Source organism: Bactrocera oleae, chromosome 5, assembly GCF_042242935.1.
Source record: "Bactrocera oleae isolate idBacOlea1 chromosome 5, idBacOlea1, whole genome shotgun sequence".
NCBI classification, from domain to species: domain Eukaryota; kingdom Metazoa; phylum Arthropoda; class Insecta; order Diptera; family Tephritidae; genus Bactrocera; species Bactrocera oleae.
In genome coordinates, this window is record NC_091539.1 from 74,191,005 (window position 1) to 74,218,091 (window position 27,087).

The 27,087-nt window shown below is 34.6% G+C and overlaps 3 protein-coding genes across 9 annotated transcripts; 1 reads left to right on the plus strand and 2 right to left on the minus strand.

Annotated features, from left to right (window-relative positions):
• Positions 1-455: 455 nt before the first annotated feature.
• sni (SDR family oxidoreductase sniffer) lies at positions 456-9,205 on the minus strand. The gene is made up of 5 exons (XM_014230585.3): positions 8,885-9,205; positions 3,029-3,080; positions 2,100-2,290; positions 987-1,136; positions 456-902 (listed from the first exon to the last, which is right to left on the minus strand). The coding sequence occupies exons 1-5, from the start codon at positions 9,008-9,010 to the stop codon at positions 678-680; spliced, it is 744 nt and encodes a 247-aa protein (XP_014086060.1). The 5' UTR covers positions 9,011-9,205; the 3' UTR covers positions 456-677.
• Trxr1 (Thioredoxin reductase 1) lies at positions 8,591-11,728 on the plus strand. 2 transcript variants are annotated; one of them, XM_014230584.3, is made up of 6 exons: positions 8,591-8,811; positions 9,945-10,162; positions 10,219-10,349; positions 10,407-10,636; positions 10,708-11,464; positions 11,522-11,728. In XM_014230584.3, the coding sequence occupies exons 1-6, from the start codon at positions 8,796-8,798 to the stop codon at positions 11,649-11,651; spliced, it is 1,482 nt and encodes a 493-aa protein (XP_014086059.3). In that variant the 5' UTR covers positions 8,591-8,795; the 3' UTR covers positions 11,652-11,728. The 2 variants fall into 2 exon arrangements, with proteins under 2 accessions (XP_014086059.3, XP_014086058.3); XM_014230583.3 differs by lacking the exon at positions 8,591-8,811 and adding an exon at positions 9,364-9,553.
• A 2,008-nt stretch (positions 11,729-13,736) lies between these two features.
• Positions 13,737-26,761, minus strand: Mnt. Of its 6 annotated transcripts, XR_011396540.1 has the most exons (9): positions 26,437-26,668; positions 23,600-24,225; positions 20,289-21,021; positions 19,988-20,147; positions 19,756-19,924; positions 19,317-19,441; positions 18,655-19,246; positions 14,515-15,424; positions 13,737-14,446 (listed from the first exon to the last, which is right to left on the minus strand). XR_011396540.1 is itself a non-coding variant. In XM_036365115.2 (8 exons), the coding sequence occupies exons 2-8, from the start codon at positions 24,084-24,086 to the stop codon at positions 15,384-15,386; spliced, it is 2,307 nt and encodes a 768-aa protein (XP_036221008.2). In that variant the 5' UTR covers positions 24,087-24,225; positions 26,608-26,761; the 3' UTR covers positions 13,737-15,383. The 6 variants fall into 6 exon arrangements, 5 of the variants coding, with proteins under 5 accessions (XP_036221008.2, XP_014086063.3, XP_069966176.1 ...); XM_036365115.2 differs by having other exon boundaries at positions 13,737-15,424; positions 26,608-26,761; XM_014230588.3 differs by having other exon boundaries at positions 13,737-15,424; positions 26,558-26,679.
• Between the last annotated feature and the right edge of the window lie 326 nt (positions 26,762-27,087).

Sequence of the window (27,087 nt, forward strand, 5' to 3'; positions counted from 1 at the left end):
TATAAATTAAAATTTTGAGGAAACCATATTGAAAACACATAGCAATTTCATTAGGTATGTAGCACGACACACATTCCGAAAGTATCATATGATAACGTAGTATCATACGATACAAAGTAATACGATCACACGAATTACATCCCCCGTAAAATCATTGCGCTACCGCAGTAAGGTAAGATCTGGCAAAATTAAATAACTACCATTTCGTAGCGATATCTAATCTATAGAAATAGAAATCTTTCCAATCATAAGTGATGTACGCGTGTTGCGTTGAGGATGATGATCGTTGAGAGCGTTTTTTTTTCTTGTTTTTTGACTAATTGAAAATACTACAACTTTTTGTATCCATTTTTTTTTATTTTCATCTTTTCTTGGGAAAGTATATGCACAACATTACCTGTGAAAATAAGTTGTATTTTTTCTTGTCTTTTGAGTAATTGAAAATACCTTACAACTTTTTGTATCAACTTTTTTTTAATTTCATCTTTTCTTGGGATAGTATTTGCACAACATTACCTGTGAAAATTTCAATAATGAAATGTACAATAAGTTTGAATAAGTTTTCCGGTGATAAGTAAAATATTACTGGCAAAGGGAAAGCCCATTTATCATATGCATATGTCAATAAGCAGGTACAAATTAAACACCGGAAAATAAATAAAAACATAAAAAATATTCTACCAAGGCAATTTTTGACCGTCATATTGATAGAAACCGCCATTATTCTTCTCGTTAAATTTTAAGAGAATTTCTATGATCAACCTGGAACTGGTGCTCACATCAAGAGGTGCATTTGCGCCTCCCATGTTGGTACGCACCCAACCGGGGTGTAAACATACACAAAGGATTCCGTCTTTACGGAGATCGATACTCATAGATTTCGTTGCTGCATTTAAAGCAGCCTGTAAAAGAAACATTAAATTTGATAAAGTATTCAATTACATGTGTATATATGCTTGCTTTGAGCATTTATATAAGTATTTTACCTTCGAAGTGCGATATGCGTAAATGGCACCATCTGTATTGGCCTCAATGGATCCGAGAATCGAACTCATGTTTATAATAGCGGCCCGCCTAACACCCATTCCAAAATTTTTGTTAGTTATTGAAGCCCGTTTTAACAGTGGAAGACAAACCTAAAAATATGCCAATCTTAATATCGATAAATGTGCAGTTCGGCCAGAAAATGTTAATGAATACATAACCAGAAAATTTTAGAGAACTATTCACTGAACTCCGTTGCCCTGGACAATAACCCATGTCTAATTTGATGAAGATATCTCGTCAAATGAAAAAGTTTACCATACAAGCACTTGATGATGATCGTTCAGTTTGTATGTCAACAATATGCTTTAGCAATCCGATCTAAAAAATTTCTTCGGAGATTGCATCATTGTCTTAAACAATATCTTATGCTAAATTTCTTGAAGATATCTCGTCAAATGAAAAGGCATTACAATCAAGCATTTTATTCCAATCGTTGAGTTTGTATGGCAGCTATATGCTATAGTGGTCGGATATTGGGGATTCCGACAAATGCGCAGCTTCTTCTCGAGAAAAGGAAAATTTCAGATCGATATCTCAAAAACTGAGGGACTAGTTCGCGTAAATTCAGACAGACAGACGGACATGGTCTCTTTCGATGCAGTTTTTATCTCCTCCATCGTAGCGTAGCATCATCCATTCATGGGTCTCTTCAGTTTTGGGATCAAAAAAGTCACAGGGGGCCAGGTCTGGGGAATACGGTGGCTGCGGCACAATTCATGTATTGTTTTTGGCCAAATATTCGCGCACATTCGACGACAGACGAACCAAAACGGGTCCAAGCAAAACAGCTGTCAAAAATTAACTAAACATTCAAAATGGCCGATGTGTCAGCAGTAGTAAGGGATATGAGTACCAACATACCGCAACAAAACAATCAAAAATCGAATACACATAGCTTGCGAAAATTCACAATTCGCAATAATTTTTGAACAAACCTCGAAAGAGATATTCTTAATTGATACTTCCAGTCCATTACATACATATAAACATAAGTACATATTATATATTGTACGCAAATTTGAAATATGTCCATTTATCATAATAATACGTACCTTCGATAGCATAATTGGTACAACAGTATTCGTGTGTAAAGCCTGCATCAACTCCTCTAATTTAACTGTGGTGATACGAGTAGATTTGGGAGCAAAGCCAGCATTATTAAATAACACATTCAATCCGTCACCTTTCACTACTTCACTAATTCGATTTATTAGGTTTCCATAATCATTAAAATTTAGCAAATCTAAAACAAAGCATAAACGGGTATTACAATTTTTATAACACAAACTTCCACAAGCAATATTAGAGGCAAAAATCAAGAGATCTCTGATTTTCACACTAAATATACTAATATGATCTTACTTAAGCACCAGTAATGATAAAATTAAAGATTACGACAATTTTTACCGTATATATGTATGTATATAGTTATATGTTAAAAGTAGTTTTAAATATGATCAAAATTTTACCTAAATTTTACACTTTTTCATTTTAAACTAATAACTAAGTTGTTTACAATTTGCGTGCAATTTTGAGATATTTTCTACATTGCCTCTTTTCATGCTTTCTTTTACGACGTCACCGTTGACGAATGTCCCAATCTTTCTAAAGTTTTACATACATAAGTATGCTGGTCATGGTTGTTGCGGTAGGTGAAAAAGGGCAATTGCTGATAAAATTTGAATCTCTTATGTTCTCTTGATATGTTAGTATTCGTACTGAAGGCGTATTTTAAAAATTATATTTAGAAAACATTTAACCCAATGTCGACATAAGCATGATCACGAGAAAATCGCGGCTTTAATTCTTACAAATATTTATCATTGAATCGTGATGTTGATGAAAATACGAGTATGTAATGATGGAAATCGTGGAGAAATTGTGCACTTTATCAGCTCTCAAAACTTGCCTAAATCGAAGCGACTACTTCAATATTCATAAGTAAATTCAACAGACTAAATTCTAAAATAAATGACGTTACCGATCTCCAAAATATGAATTGACGAATGGCTGGCTGCTAAATCCTTTAGTTCCTAAAAAGAGTAGATCAAATTTAGATATTATAAGATTAATATTTCAACTTCGAATTATACATATTTAAAAATTCTAGTTCGAGAGTAACCGAACATTAACAATTCACAAGATGACTTAGACCAATAAAATTATGGCTACAATTTTTAGGAAGCAATTACATTACTGTGCAGAGTTTAATTCTCTTACCTTTATAAGCTTGATTCTATTGAATAATCACATAAGCTGATGAAAAGAGCCAACGTAGTAAAGCTATTTACGAAAATTTATACTTTATTATTATACACAATTACCTGAAGTCAATAATTCATAGTGGTACATTTCCCTTATTTCGTTCATAAACTATAGTATATCCAATATTAAACTTAATTTTGCTAAGATATCTTACATATCGACTGATATACACATACGGCCATGGGCAGTACTGACCCGGTTTTATCCATTTTTGGTATCACGACTCTTTCTGATTTACATTAAGAAACCTCATAGTCAATCGGATGTTGTTTAAAAATCTTTATATTGGGTATATGGGAACTGGGAAAAGTACACACTGTTATAAGAAATAGATGCCCTCTGAATAGATAATAGTAAGAAAACTCACATATTGGCCGATATATGGGGTATAAAGTCAACCGAAAGTTCAAAAATCTTTATATGAGACACGTAGGGAGTAGGGGAAATATTGACCCGATTTTTCCCATTTTTGACACAAAGGCGCATTGTTACCGGGAAAAGAACTTCTCTGAATTTAAATAATACAATTCGCAGACTAATGTTTCGTATAAAGTCACATAGTTTTTATATAAAATCACTTATAGGATCTACATATTCGATATCTGGAAGCTTGAAATATTATGATCCAATTTAGACAATTTTTAAATGTGAGGCAGTATACCTTAAAGACACTATTTGTGTATTATTTATTATTATTATATATATGGGAAGTAAAGGGATAAACCAGATTTTGCCTATTTTCACAATATAACATAAAATTATGCACCAAATTTGGTTGAAATGGGTAGAGGTGTTCCTAAGACAAAAGATTTCAACGAAAGATGGGCGGTGCCGCTCATTGTTCCATTTTGTAACCGCCTCTTCTTCTGTATCATGTAGGATGTGAAATTTAATGCTTCTGACTTATTTAGTTAGTGAGTTATCGCATTTTAGTAGTTTTCAACATAAGCGTTAAATGGCGAGTGGACAAGGTTATCATTCGATTTTCTCTATTGTTGTGCTCCAAGTTAGGAGATATGTATGCATGTTAAACCTATTAGGGGTCATGGTCACGATCACATACCGATCTTTTATGGTGTCAAGGAACACATATTCCAAGTTTCATAAAGATATCTCAATTTTTACTATAGTTATCGCCTGCACAGACGGACAAACGGACAGACAGTTACCCGGTTCGTCTAGTCATCCTAATCATTTACTTATACATAACTCTATATTTATATCGATTAGGTTTAAGTTCTACAGACAACCGTTAGGTGCACAAAACTATTAGACTCTGCAGCAACATATTGATAGAGTATAATAACATGTTCAATCAATTTCATTTAATTTTGCGGGAGTGATAATCTTTAATACCAATCTCCTCAGTGTGCCAAACAACACGTACAACAAGTTTTATCAAGATATCTCTATTTTTACTCAAGTTATCGTTTCTATATACATACTTACGTCACCTTGACGATTTTGACACATACAACTATCGCCTATTGTTACGTAAGGCGATTTTATATTTCTTTTGGATTAACAAACACGTATCAATATACATCATATAGTTTTAAGTGTTACAAATAACCGTGGAGGAACACAACTTTTATACCCTGTGCAAAATGTGACGAGAGTAAAAAAATAGCAGTAAATTTTTAATATAAATATTGATTAAATTATAATATGTATAATGAAACTTATTTAGATATTAATCTTATTTTTTTATATCAGAAGTATTATTTTTTTTTTATAATTATTTTAAATAATTTTTAACTTATCTTATTTCGAAAAAGGTTGATTTAACTGAAAAACCGAAGTACAAAGAAAATGTGTGATAAAGCTAAATTTAATTTATAATTTGCATATAAAAATTGTACATGAAAATACATTATCGATTGGAAAGTTATATCCTACATTGTTTGAAAACACTATAAAAAAGGACTATCTATGTATATAACACCGGCCTACTGTGGTTTTATTGCCCCAGATATAACATCGATTCTTTATATATTTGTACACCCAGTTCATGAAACAATCAATGATTTTGTAACATTAGCTCTTGTTTATTTTTAAAACTTGAATGTCATTGTGTATAACAAAAAACCGCATCTTTTATAATTTTCCAGTCGACATAATTTTTTTAAGGACCAACAGTGATCTGCCTTCATATAAAATCCCATCTATCTTGATACAATTTTCTAAATTTAATGAAAATGTATCCAGATGATTCCGGAGATAGTCTGACTTGATACTCATATTTGCTAAAAGTCTGTATTTCACATATTTTGGTAAACAGTACCGATATCTAGGCATTCAAATTAATTTTGAACCGAAAGCGAGATTTTCGTTGAGTAAAACAATCCATTTTGTTGACTGTAAGTCTAGATATGTCCACGTATAATTTTAGTTTATTTTTGGTAAGACAAAAGTTCGCAGAACCTTAATCATGAATGGAAAAATAAATTTTATTGCTAACAAGTCGATAATTGATTAAAATATAAGATATGCGCTAATCATAAAAACCAGAGCACATTCAATATTTTCATTAAGAAATTTGTAACCTGTGCATTTGAAAACATTGAAATTTACTAAAATATCCAGGGCAAACAATTTTTTTTGTTTTGTACAACTGTGTTATCATTTTAAAACGATATCTAGTGCTTTATATTTATATTGTGGCATTGAGACACCTTTAAAGTTTTGAAGTAATTTTTATGCGCATGGTGCATTTTAATTCCAGTTTAATTTAATTAAATAAACATTTGCAGTTAAATTTAATTTAATGTAGCAACTTATATGCCAAAGAGATGTAAAGGATACTTACATTGAAAACAGGTAAGGAAGAGCTAAGTTCGGATGCAGAAGAAAAACTCTCACAAATTGCAAAACATAAATTAATTCAATTTTAGTTATTCGACGAGTCCTTGAGTGGATTACAATAACATTTGGTATCTTATTAACTTATGTATAAGTCATAGACTCACATTTTACTTTATGCCCGTAACGTTTATTTTATATTAAAATCAACCTAACTGCAAAATATCACTATACTTATGATATTATTGGTATCGGAAGGTAATTACCGATATCACGAATAATATTAAAATATTCTCACTTAATTTTGTTGAGGCATTTTCTATTGAGAAAAATTCGATATACATACATAAGTACATACATATGTACAGAACATAACTCAACAATAGGGACGAAATTTATAATATTGGGTATATGAAGAAAAATCAACCAAAGTGGCGTAAACCTTTATATGTACATATAAGTATGTCCAAGTGGAAATATCGAACATATTAACCAATTTAACGATACTCGGAAAGCATATATAGGATATATTGGGGCTAGAGGAAGGACTACTTATGTGCACTTTTTTAAATTGTTATTCTGAAATATTATAATAAATATAATAAAAAAGATTTATAAAAGTAAAAAAATATAGAAATGTGTGTACACACAGGATAGTATTTGAATTTAGCATAGGCAAAATATAATATTTGATTCTGCAATAAGCAGTTGTGCTATATAAACATCACCGAAGGCGCGTATGCTACAAAACAAAGTGCGATCGTTTATAACTCTGCACTGCGCCTGGTCAACCACATTTGGTTTTCATATGAAATTCCTACTCGCAAAGCGCGAGGATGACAAAAATTATTTGATTTTTTTAGTAAATTGAAGAAAATTTCAATTTTAATTTGAACTGCCACCACTGAAAACCCTACCGCATTTGCATGTTGCCCACAAGCTGCTTCTCATTACGATGCTAAAAATGAGAAATTGAAGAATTTGTCTGATGTACCCTTCAGAAAGGAGAATTAGCAACATGGCCTATTAGTGACTTAAAATATAATTTTAATTTATTTTATTTTATGCACCAATCGGTAGTCGTGGTATTTCAAAAGAGCAAAAGTCAATTTTCAATACCAAAGAACTGCAAAAAGGACAAACGTGACAACACAGCTGTCCGCATTGTCGCAAAATTGTTGATTCAAACAAATTTTGTCAACTCCGCGACGATTCGCAAAATTCGGCGCCATATGTATGCGTGCTCGTATGTATGTATGTATGTTTGTCAGCAAAGTTGTCATTTGTTTTTTTCAACGTTTTATCAGAACTCAATTTTTTGATCCGCCCTGTTTCCGCGCGAACTCGCCTTACTTCCATGGCGTGCAACGATGGACAGAGGCGCATCATATTATTATATTGCTTTGTATTAAAAAATAGTGATATCTTAGGACTTATTTACGTAATATTTAATATTTATGTAATAGTATAAATACACATAAATTCATACTTATTTAAATGTTTTCAAATAAATTGTGGCAGTGCATCCCCTGACCCCTCCTTGCCTGCGATCGGTCAACTTGTTGCGTTCTAGAATCTAGCTGTTCTCGCAAAATGCAAAAAGTGAAGACAAAAATCACGTACGTGTATATATAAATGTACGTTTGGTTGTCATATTTATATAAATACGTAGACCTAAACATATGAGCATATTTCCCTGAAATATTTTAATTATCTCAGTAAATATAATATGCTTTTAAACTAACTGAATTAAGATCTGCTTGGATAAGAAAAGAGATAACAAAATAAAAGAAATTAAATAAAATTTAAGATTCATGATTTTCAGGACTCGAACGTAAATGCTCGTATTCGCGTTGAGCCTAACTCCCTCACGCCTACTACTTAAGCCACCTCAAAAGAGGAAACGGGGCCGCTTTAGCCACTGTTTTATTATTATCCTTTGTTTATTAGATATTATTTTATTCTGCGGTTTTTACCAATAATCATCCATTTATATTTAAGAGATTATTTTTAAGTATAAATTATAATCTTTTGTCATATCAGAGAAATTGAAAACACAAATCTAAATAGATATGCGCATCAATAATTCATTTAAGAACATTCGTTGTATCTATTTATAGCCTTTTCCCTGTTTCCCGCCTTGCATGGTATATTTTCCTTTTCGAAGTTATATTTTTCGATTTTCCCTCATGTGAAAACTACAAATTAGTACTCAAAAAGATTTGATTAAACATTCGCGCCTTCTCTATTCATTAACATTCTTTGGTGTGGTGAATTCCACTCATCGTATTTTGTTAAATTTTGACAATTCACACGCTGGTCCGCAATTAAACCTTCTCTGTGATATACGTCCTCTGTTATCTGTTGGTAATAAATAAATTGTTGCTACTGGCAATACTAGCTAAAATATTTAATGGAATGGAAAATTGGAATTGTATCAAACGGAAAGGTGTGCATAAAAGCGAAGTAAAATTGGAATAGAGTTTTATTTCAACTAGAAATTTGAAGAGTTTAGATATAGTTTTTGTTTGATCCTACTTATTCAGTGATCAGTTGTTTGCTGCCATTATTTCATCTTTTTAAATATTATAGACATCTTGAAGTGGTTTCAAATTGCTGTTGGACTGTTTTTTGTGGTTTTAAGTTTATTAGTTGTGCAGAAATCAAAATTGTGTAGCATTATGGCGCCTATAAACAGTATGTACCGTATAATATAATTTAACTAATAATTAAAAATTATTTGCGTATAAATAAAAAATATATATCTTACCGTAGCTTTGTCTGAATCTCTGCACGTTGCAAAAATATGTTTAGGGGGCTGTGGTAATTTCACAAGTGTCCTTACCATACCAAGGCCCAACCCACGATTGCAACCGGTAATTAGTATAGAATTCATTTGAGATTTTCAATTGCTTTCCAATGTCTTGGTGTTACAAATATTACTATAGAAGTAAACTGGTATTTTTCTAATTGCGCAATTCTAGTTCACTACTGGAATTATGAAAATTTCAATGAATTGTGAGTTTTATAAAGCAAATAGTTCGTGTGCAAATGGAAAGAGACCTTCGAGAGGTCGGAATCATGAAAGTCTCATTTTATCATCGAATTGACTTGTTTTTATATTAAATTCCCGTGGAACGTTGTATTCCAGGCAATCTTCCATGAATGTCAATGAAATGTCAAATATCCATTGGTTAAGTTTTAATATATCTGCTCTTTGAGTTCTTATTTTTAATTTAAAATACGGTGCGTCTTTGTATATTTATTCTAGTTTAATATAGCGTAAAGGACTTTCCAATGTTTATAAGTTATAGTTACAAAGTTTTCTTATCAGTTGCACGTTCAATGACGCCATTGCAGAACAACGTGACATACTGCAAGTTTAACTCGGAATATATTTTAAGAAGAATGATTACATATATATCATCAGTAAAAAAACGTAAGCAGTAATTGCTGATACTAATAGGTTATTGGAATCAATAAACTGACGTTACTTAAGAACTGGATTCTGGAATAATCATGTATATTTGTATGTACATAAATAAAAGTTGTAAATTGCTGAGTCATGTCGTCAATTTCACAATAATTTTATAACTTAAGTTAATATGTTCGATTACTTGCATATTTGTTTATATTTGACTATGCATATATTTCTTATAAAAAATTATGAAAAGCATTAATTTGAAAACATCTGATATTTTAATATTTATATACATGCATACATATGTTTATGTACTCAACAAGGGGAAGGACGAGATTAGATTGGCTTCTAAATACTTTACTCGTCCCCAAAACAACAACATATATAAAAAATTAAGCATTATTTATAGATGAATATGACTACGATTTGGTTGTGATTGGAGGCGGATCGGGTGGCCTTGCCTGTGCCAAGGAAGCGGTGGCTTTGGGAGCTAAGGTTGCATGTTTAGACTATGTTAAACCTTCACCAGCAGGTTCTAAATGGGGTTTGGGAGGAACTTGTGTGAACGTTGGATGTATTCCTAAAAAACTTATGCATCAAGCTGCTCATTTGGGGGAAGCTGTACATGTAAGTTTATCTAATGTACGCTAGAAACTTTATTTTTATAAATGTTTTGCTAACAGGAATCTGTGGCGTATGGCTGGCAAATCCCAGAGCCAGAGAAGATATCATCAAATTGGAATAAACTAGTTCAAGCTATCCAAAATCATATAAAATCTGTAAACTGGGTTACCCGTGTGGACTTACGAGATAAGTAAGTAGCATTTAAAGTCAAAGACAATATAATATAAATTCAAAATTAATTTTATAGAAAAGTGGAGTACATTAATGGCTTAGGTTACTTCAAAGATCCTCATACAGTAATAGCTAAGATGAAAAATGGAACTGAACGATCCATAACTGCACAGAATGTGTTAATCGCTGTAGGTGGACGGCCAAGATATTCACCAATACCTGGTGCTTTAGAGTACGGTATAACTAGTGATGATATCTTTAGTTTGGATCGAGAGCCAGGAAAGACGCTTGTCATTGGCGCTGGGTGTATGTATTGGTTACAAACCTGTTCAACTAATCAAAACATAAAAATTAATATAGTTTCTTATACCTTCCAGATATAGGATTAGAATGCGCCGGTTTCCTTAAGGGATTGGGATACGACGCTACAATTATGGTGCGTTCTGTTGTTTTACGAGAATTCGATCAGCAAATGGCGGGCATTATAAAAGACTCCATGGTTGAGCGTGGGATTAAATTTTTGTTTACCACTTTACCAAATTCTATCGAGAAGCAAAGTGATGGTCGTTTGAAAGTGAGATGGACCAACGCCAATACAGGCGAAGAAGGATCGGATGTCTTCGACACTGTGCTTTTTGCAATCGGTCGTAAAGGTTTAGTTGAAGACCTTAATTTAGGTTCAGCGGGTGTGGAAGTGAAAAATGATAAAATTTTAGCCAATGATGCAGAACAAACAAATGTTCCACATATCTATGCAGTTGGTGATATTTTGCAAAGCAAACTAGAATTAACACCAGTAGCTATACATGCCGGCCGTTTACTGGCGCGTCGACTATTCTCAGGATCAACTCAGTTGATGGACTACACCAATGTGGCTACAACTGTGTTCACTCCATTGGAATATTCTTGTGTTGGTTTGTCAGAGGAAGTAGCGCTACAAAAATATGGTGAAGACAATATAGAAGTTTTCCATGGTTTCTACAAACCAACAGAGTTTTTCATACCTCAAAAAAGCGTTCGATATTGTTATCTTAAAGCTATTGCTGAAAGAAGCGGCGATCAGAAAGTTCTGGGATTACATTACGTTGGACCAGTGGCAGGAGAGGTTATGCAAGGATTTGCCGCTGCAGTAAAGTAAGATTCTCATGTTATGGTAATCATTATGTGGATTCATAAAATTTGTGTTTGCAGAGCTGGCCTCACAATGAAAATTTTGCTAAACACTGTCGGAATTCATCCAACTACTGCTGAAGAATTCACCCGACTTTCTATTACAAAGCGATCTGGCTTGGATCCTACACCTGCAACATGTTGCAGTTAAACGGAAAGATTTATAAACAATATAATAGTAGTCAATGTCTAACATTTTCTAGAAGAAACAATAAAAATATTAATATACTTATAACTGTTTTTATTTAAAAAAAAATTAAAAAGTCTTATTGCAAGTTCCACTAAAATCTATTACATACCCTCAGCGAAATAAGGACCTAATGGATGGTTTTAAGGAGTTGCTTAGTTCATCGAAGGTCAAAGAATGTTAATTTTAAGTTACATATCGCTTAAACACCGCCACTTGGACAACAATAGTATCCTTAATGACAACTTAATCCCTGGCACTCCAATTTGAGCAAAGACACGCAGGAAGTAAAGTTAACTAAACAAATTGGTCACCCATCTATATCTTGCAAGATTTAGTGTTCTTCAGATTGGCAGACTTCAACTGTATCAGCCGATCAACACGACGAATACAAAGCGTAATACGAGTCAAACCACCACCCATTGCAGACACAGAGCTCGAGTTGCCTCGCGAATCTAGAATGACCCTCGCGCAACTTCGTTCTGGATACTGTAGCAGGTTAAACTCCTACTTATCCAGAATAGACCCCGACATACCAAACACATGTCCTGCATGCAATGAGTCTCCGCATGACACTAACCACCTCTTTGCATGCCCAACAAACCCCACTCATCTAACACCCCTTTCCCTATGGTCCGACCCCGTCGAAACAGCTCGTTTCCTGGGCCTTCCGTTAGATGACCTCGACGACAACGAATCTAGAATTTATCACCCAAACGGGGATTAAATAATCGTTATAACAACAACAACGAATACAAAGCCGATTATACTTTCTCCAAGGTAATGGACTCAGTAGATGAGAGCTTTTCTAATACCATAACATCCGCATCTCCTGATGATCATCGACTAGCTTCGAATAACTATTAAATGTATCTTTATCTCAAAAGGACTTAGAAAGACACTATGAAGTAGTAGGTTTAAGATTCCACCATTGCGGCGATTGTTAAGAACAAAAGACTAATCTTAACGAATAATAGTAATTATTTTAATGGAGAGTCCATATAACGCACTGCATGTAATTTGATAATTCCGCCATCAAAATCAACCTCTCTAATTGAGCTAAAGGAGTCGAGGTCGGAGGCTCGAAATTTCCCCCATCATTGTCCTCTCGCTCTCGAAACATACTACCGCGATCAGCTACTTGAGCAAGTTGAAGTAATAAATTTATAACTAGTAAAAATTGTAATATACAAATCCAAGTGTCATAGAGAAGCACCTTTGTAAATCAATAATCATGGCTCTATAGCGTTCCCAATTGACTGTAACATTACGGCTGGCTTCATTTTTGTAGGAATATGGACCAATTATTCCCTCTGCCTATAGAGCACACCAAACTGTGACTTTTTGAAGATGTAACGGCGGTGCGAAACCGATCAATAGTTGTTCGAATTACTCTGCTGGGCGTTAATATCTACTGAATATTGGACGCAGGGAGTGATGCGTCGCGTGAAACGAACCGTTATTTTGATAAAAAAAATTTACACGATTTGCAAACGATAAAATGGCAAACCAAACCAATTATAAATTAAGTAACGACTGCCAAAAAGACCAACTCATTGAAAACCACATGTCTTAAATAAAACCGTTACTTCACTCACATCGAGCAAAGGTGCTTTAATCATCCGATAGTTTTCGCAGAATCGTGCAGCGTGTAGCAACATATGGCAAACTCTACTCTGGAGTGGCGGGCAGGCCTAAGCCTAAAATCCAAACCATTTACTGAAGTTATAGAATATGTACCTATACATACATACATACATACTATATAAAAGTATAAGACAATAATGAAAATTGGAGAAGCTTTCATAGTAAATAGTTAGTTAATTAATTATGTATATTGAATATTCCGGAACGAATTTGAATGTAATAATAATAAATAATAATTTATGAATCACAAAAATTAATAATTAATAGTAGTGTAAAAATGTGGATATATTTCTAATTTCATTTGAATGCATTCACATAATGTACATATGTCATATCCAATTAACTTTAAGTACATTTTAAAAAAAGGAAACTGCAATTATGGCTATGTAGCCTAAGTCAATGTAGTGTTTAATTATAATTTATTAAATTTACTTTCCATGACCTAAAGTACAATAATAATTCTATTCTTATATATATGTGGTATATACACTTATAAAGACACATTGTACATACTTATGTATGTAGATTCATGTGTATAAAAACGTACATTGCGTTTTCAAGTCGAATTCCGTTTCTAAAGGACCAGTTATGATTTGTTTCCTTGCTCATTCTATTTATTTATTTTTAGATTTTGCAGCTAATTATTTGCCCTTTTTAAATTAGTTATAATACATAATTATGTATTGAGAGTTTCTATTAGTTCGGAACTCTAAGACCTTTATTCTCTATGTTATTTTGTTTTCAAATCTATTTAAATTGTACATACGTATGCGTGTTTCTTAACATTTATTGTTTAAATTATGTATATGTAAATATGTTTATATGTATATTACGAGTTTCGATAAAATTCAGTAGCATACGAATATGTACAAATGTACATGGTATGTGTCTGTATATTAACATGAATATTGTGGAGACTGTTAATGCAATAATTTGGTCTTCTACTCATTAACGTCGGTCTTAACCATGTAAATAGACATAGATATAAGTAGATATTATTAGAAAAATAAGAGTAAATTTGTATTTTGTCCATTGGTGGTTCTTGTTGCAACTGCGTTTCTACCCGCCGACATATTATCAGTAGCTGAATCGCTTACTTACGGTGGTGTTATCTATATTCCAAATTATGAATGCAAACCTCGTTAAATACAATTATTATTGAGGTAATGTACGTACATACGTGATAACGATAGATATCCAAATATGCATAATTTCCATACAATTTAATTTATTTCTTGTTACCAAAATAATAAGTAATTTGCAATACAGTATTATTCAGGCCTGATATCAAAATTGATGAACTATTATTAAATCGCTTTGTATTTTTAATAACGATCCTGTAATTAAATGATTTATGTAAACACAGTGTTTATCCCTTGCAAGTAAAATTCAATATTCGCATACTCTCATTATATTTAAACTTAAGATATTAACTGGCAAGTTTAAACCATGTTTGTATCCAGGATAACAGTCGTTTTAAATGCTCAGTACCATTGAGGTTTTTTCACCTCGTGGTTATTTACGTTTAAAAACAATATACGTATGTATGTACAATATCGACTTTTATTTGTCAATGATAGTCGTTGTTCACTGCCGCTATTCGTTATATTGAACATGCAATCTTTAAATTGACTTTCAGTTTACAGAAAGTCTTGCTATTCGACCGTTGTCTATATAAGACCTAAAAGAATATGGTATTTTTTGAAGATTAAGCAATTTCTGCTTATCAATATACACAGCTAATTCTTTTTCTTAAGACAGTAGTACAAATATGTTATTTATGTATGTACATATACTTGTATGGATATTTTTAAGGGTGTAAATTTTAACGTTTTTCTTGTCATCCGTATGAATATTTTCATTTTTTTATTTTCTTTTTAGTGACACCCTCTATGGAATAGCATCTTTTTGTCATTAAATTTTGCATTCTGTATTTCTTCGATTTTCTGTTGATATCATCTGTTGATATATGCTTGAATGCCGAATATAATATCTATGATTGAGAATACGGCCGAAATTACGCTCGTAGGGATAGTTCACGAACATGGTTCACACTAAATGGCATCCCCGTAAAGCTTGGAGCATTATAGCTATATAGGAGATAATAAATAGATACCAAGAGGATTATTTAATATGATTATCCGAATGCGGGGAGTTCAATTACAACCTAAAACTAACTAATATGTACATATATGTGTAAATAGAGCCGTCATGGTTCGATGGGTTTCTAAAGGAAAATTCCGTAACAGTTGAATTTCTAAGTTTCCAACTATTCAATAGAATTTGTGAAGAGTCCGTCGAGAGAATAGATTGAATAATTAATAGTGAGTTCAATAGGGACAAACGTTATATTCCTCTGACCTATACGTCCAGCGCAGAAGAAAGAGCTACGGCTCTTCTACTAGCGCATTTCCCGGAGACGATTCAAGAAGACCAGATTCGACCTATGGTCGAACGAAGGCCGTCACGCTAGATCGTTAGACGACGATCTAACCAGATTCGACCTATGGTCGAACGAAGGCCGTCACGCTTGGACTGGACAGTCGCAAAACAGCTCTTCACTGCAGACTCCATCAAGTGGGCGCTGGCCTCCTTTGAAAAATATAAGTCACCGGGTGCGGACGGTATCCTTCCAGCTTTTCTGCAACAGGGGGAGCAGGTGCTACTGCCCACCTTGTTCGGCTGATGAGGGATAGCCTAGCGCTGGCGTATATCCCAGAACCATGGCGCACCGCAAAGGTGATCTTCATACCCAAAGTAGGGAGGAAAGACTACTCATTGGCGAAATCGTTCAGGCCAATCAGTCTTACTTTCTTCCTACTCAAAAGTAAGGAAAAGATCATAGACCACGAAGTACGATCGAAGGTGCTGAAGGCTTCACCGCTTCATGAGAAGCAACATGCTTACAGAGCAGGCAGGTCAACAAACACTGCTCTGTACCAGCTAACCTCAGAGATCCAGAATTCGTTAGATAGGGGCGAGGTGGTGTTATGCGCCTTCCTCGACATAGAAGGTGCCTTTGACAACACGTCTCACGAGAGCGTGTCAAGAGCACTGGAGAAAAGGAGCGTGGCAGCACCAGTGCGCAGATGGATTACAGCCGTACCTGGGTGGCGGAAACCGCAGTAGGAGAAACTAAAATTCGTCTGGGAACAACAAGAGGCTGCCCACAGGGTGGAGTGCTATCCCCCCTACTTTGGAGCCTAGTTGTGGACGATCTCCTTGAGCGGCTGACTAGCAATGGAATCCGCTGTCAGGGATATGCGGATGACATTGTTATCTTAGCTAGAGGAAAATTTGAAGACACACTCTGCGATATCGTTCAGAGGGGATTGGGACTGGCAAAGGGATGGTGTAGTGGGGTTGGCTTAAGCATCAACCCCGCTAAAACTACAATCATTCCCTTCACCAGACGGAGATCACTGCCGGGCCTCAGGAGAATATCCCTGGACGGCAGAGTGGTTGAGATGGCCAGCACGGTCAAGTACCTGGGCCTCACACTGGATTCCACACTACGATGGAATCAGCATGTGAACCAGACCTTAACCAAAGCTACTAAGGCACTCATGGTGTGCAACCGACTTGCTGGAAAATCCTGGGGGTGCTCCCCAAAGACTATCAGGTGGATGTACACCATGATCGTGAGACCGATTATCACGTATGGAGCGGTATCGTGGGGTTCGAGAGCATCGCAGACTTCGGTAGGACTTAAACTGTCGAAGCTGCAAAGACTTGCCTGCATCTGCGCGTCGGGAGCAATGCGAACGTGTCCGACCGCAGCACTGGAAGTCATGCTAGAACTTTCACCGCTACACCTGGTAATCAAACAGACTGCCAAACGAACTCTGCTCCAAATGACAGCAGAGGGAGCTGGCAAAGGGAAGGTAATCTCATCCCAACAGATGAAAGAGCTAAGTGAGGAAATACCACTAGCCCTTCTCCCAAGGGATAGCATTACCAAAGTAGTAAACTTCAGCAGAAAGTTTCAAGTAACCCTTGTAAATCTGAGTGGAATGACTCTTCACTGGACCGGCTGCTAAGGGGTAGCACCATCAAGTGGTACACCGACGGGTCGAAAACGGAGGAGGGGATTGGTGCAGGGGTCGCTGGGCCAAGCACCAAACTCTCCATTCCCATGGGAAGTTTCCCAAGCATTTTCCAAGCTGAGGTCTATGCTATAAGTCGGTGTGTAGGGATAAACCTCCAACACAACTATCGCAATAAGAGTATCGCTATACTCAGCGATAGTCAGGCGGCACTAAGAGCGATCTCAGCCTATGAGGTCAGATCTCTCCTAGTGATGGAGTGTATAGAACGGCTGAACAGCCTATCTAAGCAAAACCGAGTACACCTTATTTGGGTGCCTGGCCATAGGGGTATAGCTGGGAACGAACTAGCTGACGAATTAGCCCGCTCTGCAGCCTCTACAAAAATGGTAGGGCCGGAACCATACATAGCGGTTGGTCCTCATACCATCAAAGAGCTCCTCCGAAGGGAGGAAAGAGCAAGCAGGGAGATACATTGGCAACAACTTCAGGGCATGCACCATGCCAGACTGCTATTGGGGGGTTACGACCTCAAGCGGTTTAAAGCCATAATTAATCTCCCCAGAAACAAATTCCGGCTACTGGCAGCGTTCTACACCGGCCATTGCAGGCTCAAGAAGCACCTCTTTAACATGGGCATAGCCTCTTCTGCAAACTGCCGGTTCTGCGACATAGAGCCGGAAACCCCTGAGCATCTGCTGATGAACTGCACAGCAGTCTGCAGACGCAGAATCAAGGCCCTGGGATCCATGTTTCCACACAGGGATCGTATCGCCTCACTAGCACCCAGCAGAATTTTGGAATTTATCAACATGCTGGGCCTAGATAATACGATATGACTTAGGGGAGGGCACAATAGACCATAGGTCGCGGTGCATACCTCGAAACTAATCTAATCTAATCTATATTCCTCTGAAAAACGTACTCCTTATGAATGTCATTTAGTAATTTTTCGATATATTTTTTAATGCTGGAGCCCCCTGAAAAGTCAAGTGAACATAAGGAATTGTTCTTTGGTTTGAACTACTTTCAAACAATGCTAAAAGGACGTGTTTAGAGTACAAATTAGAGGCTTATATCGTCATTGACTTGAGATTTTTCGCCTTATTAGGACTTTTACATAGTTCAGTCAAATGCGATGCGTTCAGATAGTTCATATAGGATATTAAGACTTGGAAGAGGGCAATCAATCGGTTAAGAAATTATAGTACATTATATGTTTCTGTATAACAATAACAATATAAAAAAGTGTAAATATTTGCATCGATAGTTACCATTATTTGTAGAATTAACACCATTGCTGGGCGAAGAAGTCGATAATATGGTTGCTGTTGTCGATGTTGTTGCATTAACAATGGATGTTGCTGTAACCGGAGCTATTACTCGAGTACCAAGCCCAGAGCTTGCGAATTTTACATTATTTGGAATACTGACTGTCACACTCCGTCCGCTAATTATACCATTTATTGGACGTGGCGGAGATGATGATATCAAAGATGATGACGATGAAACACAACTCGAAGATGAAGGTGACGGAGATGGAGTTGATGGTGTTGGTGAGTCACGTGTAAGTGACATGGCCGAAATGTTTTTAGCTGTCAACGAAAGCGCCGCATTGCTTACATTGGTAATACTTCTGTTTGCCAAAGCTACACTTGTATTTGTAGGTGACGTACCGGTTGGACTAGTATAATCAGATATTGAAGCGGATGACTTTATCTGCTGTTGTTTGTGTTCAAATACGGCGGGAGACTTTGCAGCCACACTAATATTGGAAGAGCTATTATTGCCATTCACACTGCTCGAAATATTGTTATTTATGCAAGCTTTAGATATCACAGGTGATAGAGCAGAGGGCTGGGGCATCTGATAAATACATTTATTTCTACATACGTAAGAACATTCATTCAATAATAGGACTACTTCGTTAACTTACACTAGCGCCGACTGGTGAGGACATCGTCGTACTTCCATTACTGCCGCCGCTTGATAACGAGCTTGATGAACTATAAAGTATGCTTCCACGTCCAGATGAAAGAGATCCGGTTTCATTTGAATTGTCTAAAATAATTAAAAATTAAATTTTAGAATATACCAACTCTGACTTTCTCGTGACTATTTCAAATGTATTGAACAAATACATACATCTGATGAAATATGTTGCCTTTTTATAAGAAATACTATCTCAAATTAGTAACGGACTAAAGCTATTATGTAATCGTGGATACCGTGTTAACTTGTTCTTAATATTAAATTGGTATATATTACGTATGAATGTAAGTATGCATGTATATATGTATATAAGTATGTATGTAGTTATTCTATTATTAAATTTTATAAATTATTTATTTATGTATGTATGTAATAAAACCTACCTTTTTCACAATTGTTCAAATCGAAATCCAAAAAGGGACCTGGAAACATTTGCTCATACTTCGGACCCAGTTCTCGTTTTAACGACACAAGCTTAAGCTGCGAATTTATTTTCATTTTTGCTAACTGTTCTACTTCCGCTTCAAGTTCCTGATCTTTCTTTTTAAGAGTCTATAAAAACAAAATATACAACGATAGTAACAGGGATACTTATATAAGATGGGCGCTTCTTACTTTTACATATTTAATTGCTTCACCAAGTATAGCCAAATTTGATGTCTTTTTACGTTCGTCTTCTTTTAATGGGAGTTGATTTTTTAACTGCTCGTAGCATTCTTTGAGATGTGCACGCCGGTTTTTTTCCAACTTATTGTGCACTTCACGGGTACCAGCCCTAAATGTAGAATAAGAACTCATGATAATCTCTATATATTGGTACATGGTGCTGTCGTAGACATATAAACATATATTCTAGAATATTGTATAACTGACATGAATGTACATGTACATGTACACACATATAAATATAACTTACCCATTGCTATTGGAACTTATAGTTCGCCTTCGACCGCTGGCACTTATCATAGGAGTCATGTGCAGTAGTGAAGTAGTAGTTGTTGAATGTTGTGCTGACATCATCTGTAAATAGTGACTACCAGTCGAGTTGTGTCTTGTCAATGATTCGTCGTCTTCAATGCACTGTAATGCGCTTCCATCCTCAATGGCCATTTTCCCAAGCTCTCCATTTTTTAAAAGTGGTTGGTTGGCTGGAATTTTATGGGAAAGTGAAAAACTGCGTATCCGTGAATGCGTCTCATCAACTTTTCTACACGCAATGGGCGGTGGGGTAAGAGGTTCTGAAGGCATATAAATTATTGACTGTGGGGCTGAGGTGCTGTTGATCAGCGAAAATTTGGAGGCTACCGAGTGATGCTGCTGTGCTTGTTTAGGTATGCTTATCGCCTTAGACGGTATAGAATATGTATTAGCCGCCGGCGATGCAACGCGCAGACCATCATTCAGTAACATTTGTTTGTTAGCAGCAGCGGTCACGACAACAATATCGCAACTGTCACTATCTACAAGTCTATATGCTTTCGATTTTTTGTACTGTCCATTCTTCCCTTTAGGTAGTTCCTCTTCTGTCGCAGGTAGCTGTTGATGTTCTTGTTTTTCATTTGAACATCGAACAGTAGGTCGTATTGAGAATAAAGCAGCCAGCCCATTCAGTGTTGGGGACGATTTTGATTTTGAGGAAAAATCATCCTCTAAAATAAAGTAAGAAGAAAAAACCAAAACAAAACCAACAAGATAAAGTTACGTACCATACGAGTGTAAGAAAAAATAATATTACAAATTATGAGATACAAAAACATACATACCATGCAATGTCAAAAAAAAAAAAATGAAAAAAAGTAACGTTTTTCGACCCACCCACCTAGATATGTACATACATATGTATATCCATAATATCAATATGACGAGACGAATTGAATTCCAGATGTCTCTCTACGTTAATTTTGGTAAACTTATTATCTGTCAATCTGATGATACTAGAAGCCCGACAGACGTTGTCTGTATCACGTCTTAAATGAAGGATGAAGAATGATGAGCATTCTTATTAGAAACTTATTACATCCGAACTATATAATCCGACCAATCGATTACGTGTCAATATGTATATTAGAATGCTTTCAGAGATGTTAATTGTAGAAGCTGTATTGAATGAAAACTTGAAGTCGTTTTAATTGATTGTGAAAAGGTTGAATCTATTCTAAAACGGGTAATTATTCTTAGAGTTAATTATATACAAAAACTTAAGTAATCGTAATACCATAAGATCTACAATATTATTGGTTAATCCTTGAGAGGCATAAACAAACGAGTTCGATGGTTTTCCTACTCTCGAACACGCAAAGTATGTATGTATAATTAGCCGCGAGAATAGTCTGACTGTCGGAATTCTATGTAAAACGTTCTAACATCTGCGATGGTAGCGCAGTCTACCGGATCCAATGAAAAACATTCCAAAATTAACAACTACTTATAAATGAAAAATGAGTTAAATAAACATTTTCCAGTGCACAAAATTCACACAAAAAATTTCATCAAAATCAGTCCAGACGTCTAGGAGGAATTCAGTGACATACACACGCACACAAGAAAGATATATATAAAGATAACTAAGCCATATAAACCGATTTGGAACACGTAAACGAAATAAAAAGGGGCATCTGTGAGACATTTTTTAAATGGGCGTGACTCCGCCCCCTAATAAATTTAATGCAAGTTTTATTTGAAGTTAAAACACAAGAAAAAAAAGCCAAAAGGGCTAAAATTTTTAAGCAAACTCAAATATTGTATATAGAATAAAAGAACTAAACAAGCATATGAAAATCTACGATTTACAATATATAATACAACAATATGAAAATAACGTCAGATTTAGAAATCTATGATCATTGTATACATTCGTAAGTGTATCTCTTTTGTTCACTAAGCTTAAGACTTCATTGTTTATTCCAAAATCAAGAAAATCAGAACATCTTATGTTCAGTCTTTAAAGTAATTGCTGAAACTGTTGTTGGTTATTTTTGCTGCTTGCTTGCCTTTTACTGGTTGATTAGTTGGTAGTAGTTTTGCAAAATATCTGTAAATAATTATGCCTGAATATGCTTATTATCCTGAAGATAATTCTTGCGCGCCAAATATATTCGAATTAGTAATGCCACTTGGGAATAATAAAGGCTTTAAGTATTTACTTATCGAATAAGTCAACCGCGTTGCTAAATCATTGTGTATTAATAGATAAAATTTAAGTTCGATGTTAATGGAAAAAACAATTTGGAGTCAAAAAAGAGATAGAACGTAAACCCGAAATATGAGTGCTGCCGAAGCAGCAATACTGGACGCCTCTTTTAAACTTCTAAGGCTATATCGACTAAATTTAATTAAAACAAGTATTTCTAGCAACTCTTCATACCTTGAGAAAACGGCTGATAACCACGCACCTCGTGTGAATCTCCGCAACTATACAGCTAATATGAACCAAATTTGATGCATAAGATTGTATTAAGATCTAAATGTTTTTTAAATGGCGAAATCGGATTATAACCACAAATACTTCCCATATGAAACATTTTTAAATTCCATCCTATTCCTTCACGTTACAGTACATACCTATATCAATCACCAATCATCGGACATGAACCAAAACCAATCAAGTAATGAAATTTATTGAGTATATTAAAAATAGTCTATGTTAATAAGATACCAAACACGATTATAATCCATTCATGATTTCGTTGAGTAATAGTTTTAGAATTTATTTGCAACGTTTTTTAATATATAACTGTAAATAACTAAAAATATTTAACCGCCTTTAACCCTTACAAATTGCGAGGGTATAAACTCAGTTACGTTCAAACTTAGCCCATCCATTCTTGTTTTTTAACGAATTCTTCAAAAAACGTTTGTGCCTTAATATGAAATATGACTGTGATCTTCCGAAACTGGTGGCCAGCATGCTCCGCGTTGAGCTCTGGTCAAAGGCTATCTTTAAACCTTAGTATCCAATTGAATACTAGACACCAGCAGATCATGACAAACGTTCCTTTGATAGGGAGAGGAAGCAGATGAAGTATTATAAGCCCACTGATACCTTAATCTTATCTTATCAATAAACCAACGACAGAAACACTAGAGTGTTTAACAAATTGAATAATGTATCCAAATGAATGATATCCAGCAATGCTTAAGGATGTAAAATCATCATAAAATTGTTATTATTTTTGCCTACTAACTACTATAAAACCAATATTGCTACATTACGCTACTATTACTTACCGGATATACTAGTTCCATTGACAGCACTGTCAGTCGTAGAATTCGTTTGTATTGATAACAATTTGGAGGAATTTAGTATTTTTGGGCTGGTTTTCAAGGCTTCGATTGTTTCATCGTATTCATTCATGGCTCTGTTGTTGTTATGCTTTCGTTGACTAGGTTTCATTTCAACTAGCAGTTGACTTCCATTTAGAGAACTGTTATTGTTGGTTATGATCACCCCGTTTGTAATATGATGAAACGTAGTACTTGCAGTTGGTGCAGAAGAGGAAACTTTAACCAAATCCGTGGTGGATCGTGTATTTCTTGCGTTCATAACGTTGTTGTTACTGCGAACACCATTTGCTATATCAAAACCCACAGAGCATTGACTAATATAGGGTTCCCCGACAGATCCATTTGAGGCAGTAGTTGGAGACCTCTTCAGTTTCTCTTGATGCTCAATATACTGAGCAGCATCTAGGAGTACCTTCAATCCTGTCGACATAGCAATTTTAATTTGTTTAATTGAATGATGCACGAGGGTTTTTGTACTCTAAGATGAAAATAAATCCAATAGCTAAGAAATTTTTCGGAGAGTTTCCACTTTTGAGACTGGAAAAAATGGCCAACTCTTAAATTCAATTCTGCAAAAGAGGGGAAAAATAGTTGAAAAGTTAAAATTGAAAAGACTATGGTTTATGAACCGATTTTGATATTTATCATTTTAACAATTATTCGTCATATGAATGAGTCTAGGGAAGTTCATGTTAATGGCTCTTAGGTGGTACAATACTTTCAAATCCACAAAAAATTAATAAAATATAAGAATAATCCTATTACTTTTCGCTAAACTCTTAGTTAAAAACCATCAGTATATGTATGTACTATTGAAGGCATTGAATATTAAATCATAGATTCAATGAAAATGTTGAACAAAAAAGTCTGAAAAACGTGCTCGGTTTTAAATCTCCAAGAAAAAATGTATAGAATTAGTTCACAAAAATTGAATTTAAAGTTTCCTAAATCGGGCAAAGAGTTTTAATTTATTTACAATACTGCATGTACTATAGAAATATGTATGTAAGTATGTACATATACATACATTTATAGCTGCAAATACAAAACCATTTCAAAGAAAGCTACATATGGTATAATACAAAAATCTTATTGGTTGGCGATACTTAGAACAGGGGAGTACATTTTAGAAATCAAAGCATATATAGTTATTATGTCCGTATATAAAATTATGTAAGCTTTTATGTATTTGATATTTTGATTTATATGTTTATAATATATAGATCCATATAATATCGATATTGGTATGTATGTTGTTTTTTCTTGGTACGAGTAATCATTCATCTACTAAAACAGTATCCTTTTGTGTGCTTTAACGTCAACTCTCTTTGAAATGTGCACCACTATGAATATGAAATTATGAATCAAACAAGGGAGGAGAGTTGGTAAAAAAAAACAATACGTATGTATGTGATGAGATGTGATTGACCTCACATAACGCATTTAAAAATAAAATTTTCATGCACGTACATAGGTATATGCAAATTCATAACAGATCGGTTCTGATACAGTAGTCCTTTTTTAAAGTAATCAGTTCAGAGGCATTTGTATACTTGTACATTTACTTCTATAGAAAAATATGTAAATATGTACAAAATATATATGTATATGTATGTACATAAATATATGTATGTAAATATACCTATACTCAGATTGATCTAAATATACATATGTCCATATGCATGTATGTTCCATTTTTAACTTGATTTCCTACTAAACTTCTTTCAACTATAACGCCCCCAATACCTATTTAATTACTCTTGCCATCTTCACTTGTAATATGGGTATTTACCAGTGCATTTTTGAAATTAATTTTTATACAACTTGTTTACCCAAGATTTCTTATTGGACGTGGATTTAGGCAGTTGCTGACATTTCGCATTGCTGTTCTTGTTATTTTTTTTTTCTCTTATGAATAACTCTCTTCATTCACATTGGTAGAATACAGTGATTAAATCTTTTTACACCCTTTCTTTTGTTATTCTATTAATGCATATGGATGTAAATAGGAAAAAAATTATTCAATCAGATTTTAAGTCATTGAATTTAACGGTTATCCTAGTAGTTTTGTTAGTATTTTAGACTGATTTATCATCTATTTCGATGTAATATTTCAAGTTTTACGGTGTGCACTGTGGTTTAATTTTACAAAATGTAAAATCTTTTCAGCTCACAATCCACGGAACTTAGGAAGAGCAATTAAAAAGAAACAGAATACAACATTTGCACGCAGCCACACACATACACAATTATGGCCTGTTGTTGGCTGAACCTGCTTGTGTTCGTGTTCACGTGTTGTTTTTTCGTTATTGTTGTGTCGTTAATGTGGCGACTGTTGCTTTTGTTGCGTTTTACAGTGTTTTGTTATGAACTGTTATATGTGTAGGGACAAACGCATAGATGTATTTGCTTTAATACTGATTGCCTTTGTTTGCCCTCTACTTGCAAAGTCGATAGCCACGAAACAAAAACACTAATATGGCCTAAAAATATACATATATGTATATGTAAATATGATTCTTATGTACATTTTGCAGTTAATTTTTTTAATATCTGCATCTCTATAACATAGATACAAAACCCACGCATACAGCTACGTACACTCACGCCCAATTGCACACTATACATGCATTCATGTGAAAGAAACAAACGGAACAAAAAGAAGAACTTATTATCGTCATATACATACAAATGTATGCATGTACGTTTTATTTTAATAAAAATTCACAAATTCTTCAAACTTTTTCACTTAATACAAATACTAAGTATTTCACTCAGACCTTTTAAGTCTTTTTTTTCTACTACGATTAGTGCATTTATTTTTATAAAGTAACAAAGATGACGTGTGAATAAAAATTTTGACGATGACTCGTTCGCAATTCAATTATCACGAGTATTTACATGTATTTTCTGGTTTCTGTTTTATCAAATACTAGAAAATTTCTCTTTACCGATTCGCAAAATTATATGTATGCGCGCGACACTGTTATGTCTATCTGACTTTGCCTGACTAACTGGAAGCCTGTTTCTAGTAATACGTTTGTTGTTTTTAGTTGCTCTCTCGAACACGATTATGTGACGAACTCAACTACGATATGGATGTATTGTAATGCGTTTCATAAATATTTGTTTGTGTGAGTTGTTCGAATTGTATGCATACGACATTTGTCAACTTTATGCATCTACATATACTTGTACACATACAAACAAATAAGTGCAAATACAAACGTGCTGTAATAGAACTAAGTATTTGAGTGTAGGTATTTGAAGAGCGATAATAAATAAAAAACGATATCAAAATTTAGATTACTAGTCAAAAGATACGTTGCACAACTCTCACCAATTATAACAAATTTCTCTGCACAAATCTACCTAAATACGTAAGCATATACGAACATCTTATACAGATGTATACAGATTAATTTACAGCA

Bases quoted from the DNA above. Each gene is read 5' to 3' on its own strand.
- sni (XM_014230585.3), bottom strand. From the start codon at position 9,010: ATGAATTCTATACTAATTACCGGTTGCAATCGTGGGTTGGGCCTTGGT. The intron at 1,137-2,099 runs GTACGTATTATT...GCATATTTTTAG, and splicing joins TACCAATTATGCTATCGAAG to GTTTGTCTTCCACTGTTAAA. The intron at 903-986 runs GTAAAATACTTA...TTTCTTTTACAG, and splicing joins ACGCATATCGCACTTCGAAG to GCTGCTTTAAATGCAGCAAC.
- Trxr1 (XM_014230583.3), top strand. From the start codon at position 9,412: ATGTTTATAAGTTATAGTTACAAAGTTTTCTTATCAGTTGCACGTTCA. The intron at 10,350-10,406 runs GTAAGTAGCATT...TTAATTTTATAG, and splicing joins CGTGTGGACTTACGAGATAA to AAAAGTGGAGTACATTAATG. The intron at 11,465-11,521 runs GTAAGATTCTCA...TTGTGTTTGCAG, and splicing joins GGATTTGCCGCTGCAGTAAA to AGCTGGCCTCACAATGAAAA.
- Mnt (XM_036365115.2), bottom strand. From the start codon at position 24,086: ATGTCGACAGGATTGAAGGTACTCCTAGATGCTGCTCAGTATATTGAG. The intron at 19,925-19,987 runs GTAAGAAGCGCC...TTGTTTTTATAG, and splicing joins AAGCAATTAAATATGTAAAA to ACTCTTAAAAAGAAAGATCA. The intron at 19,442-19,755 runs GTAGGTTTTATT...TAATTATTTTAG, and splicing joins TTTGAACAATTGTGAAAAAG to ACAATTCAAATGAAACCGGA.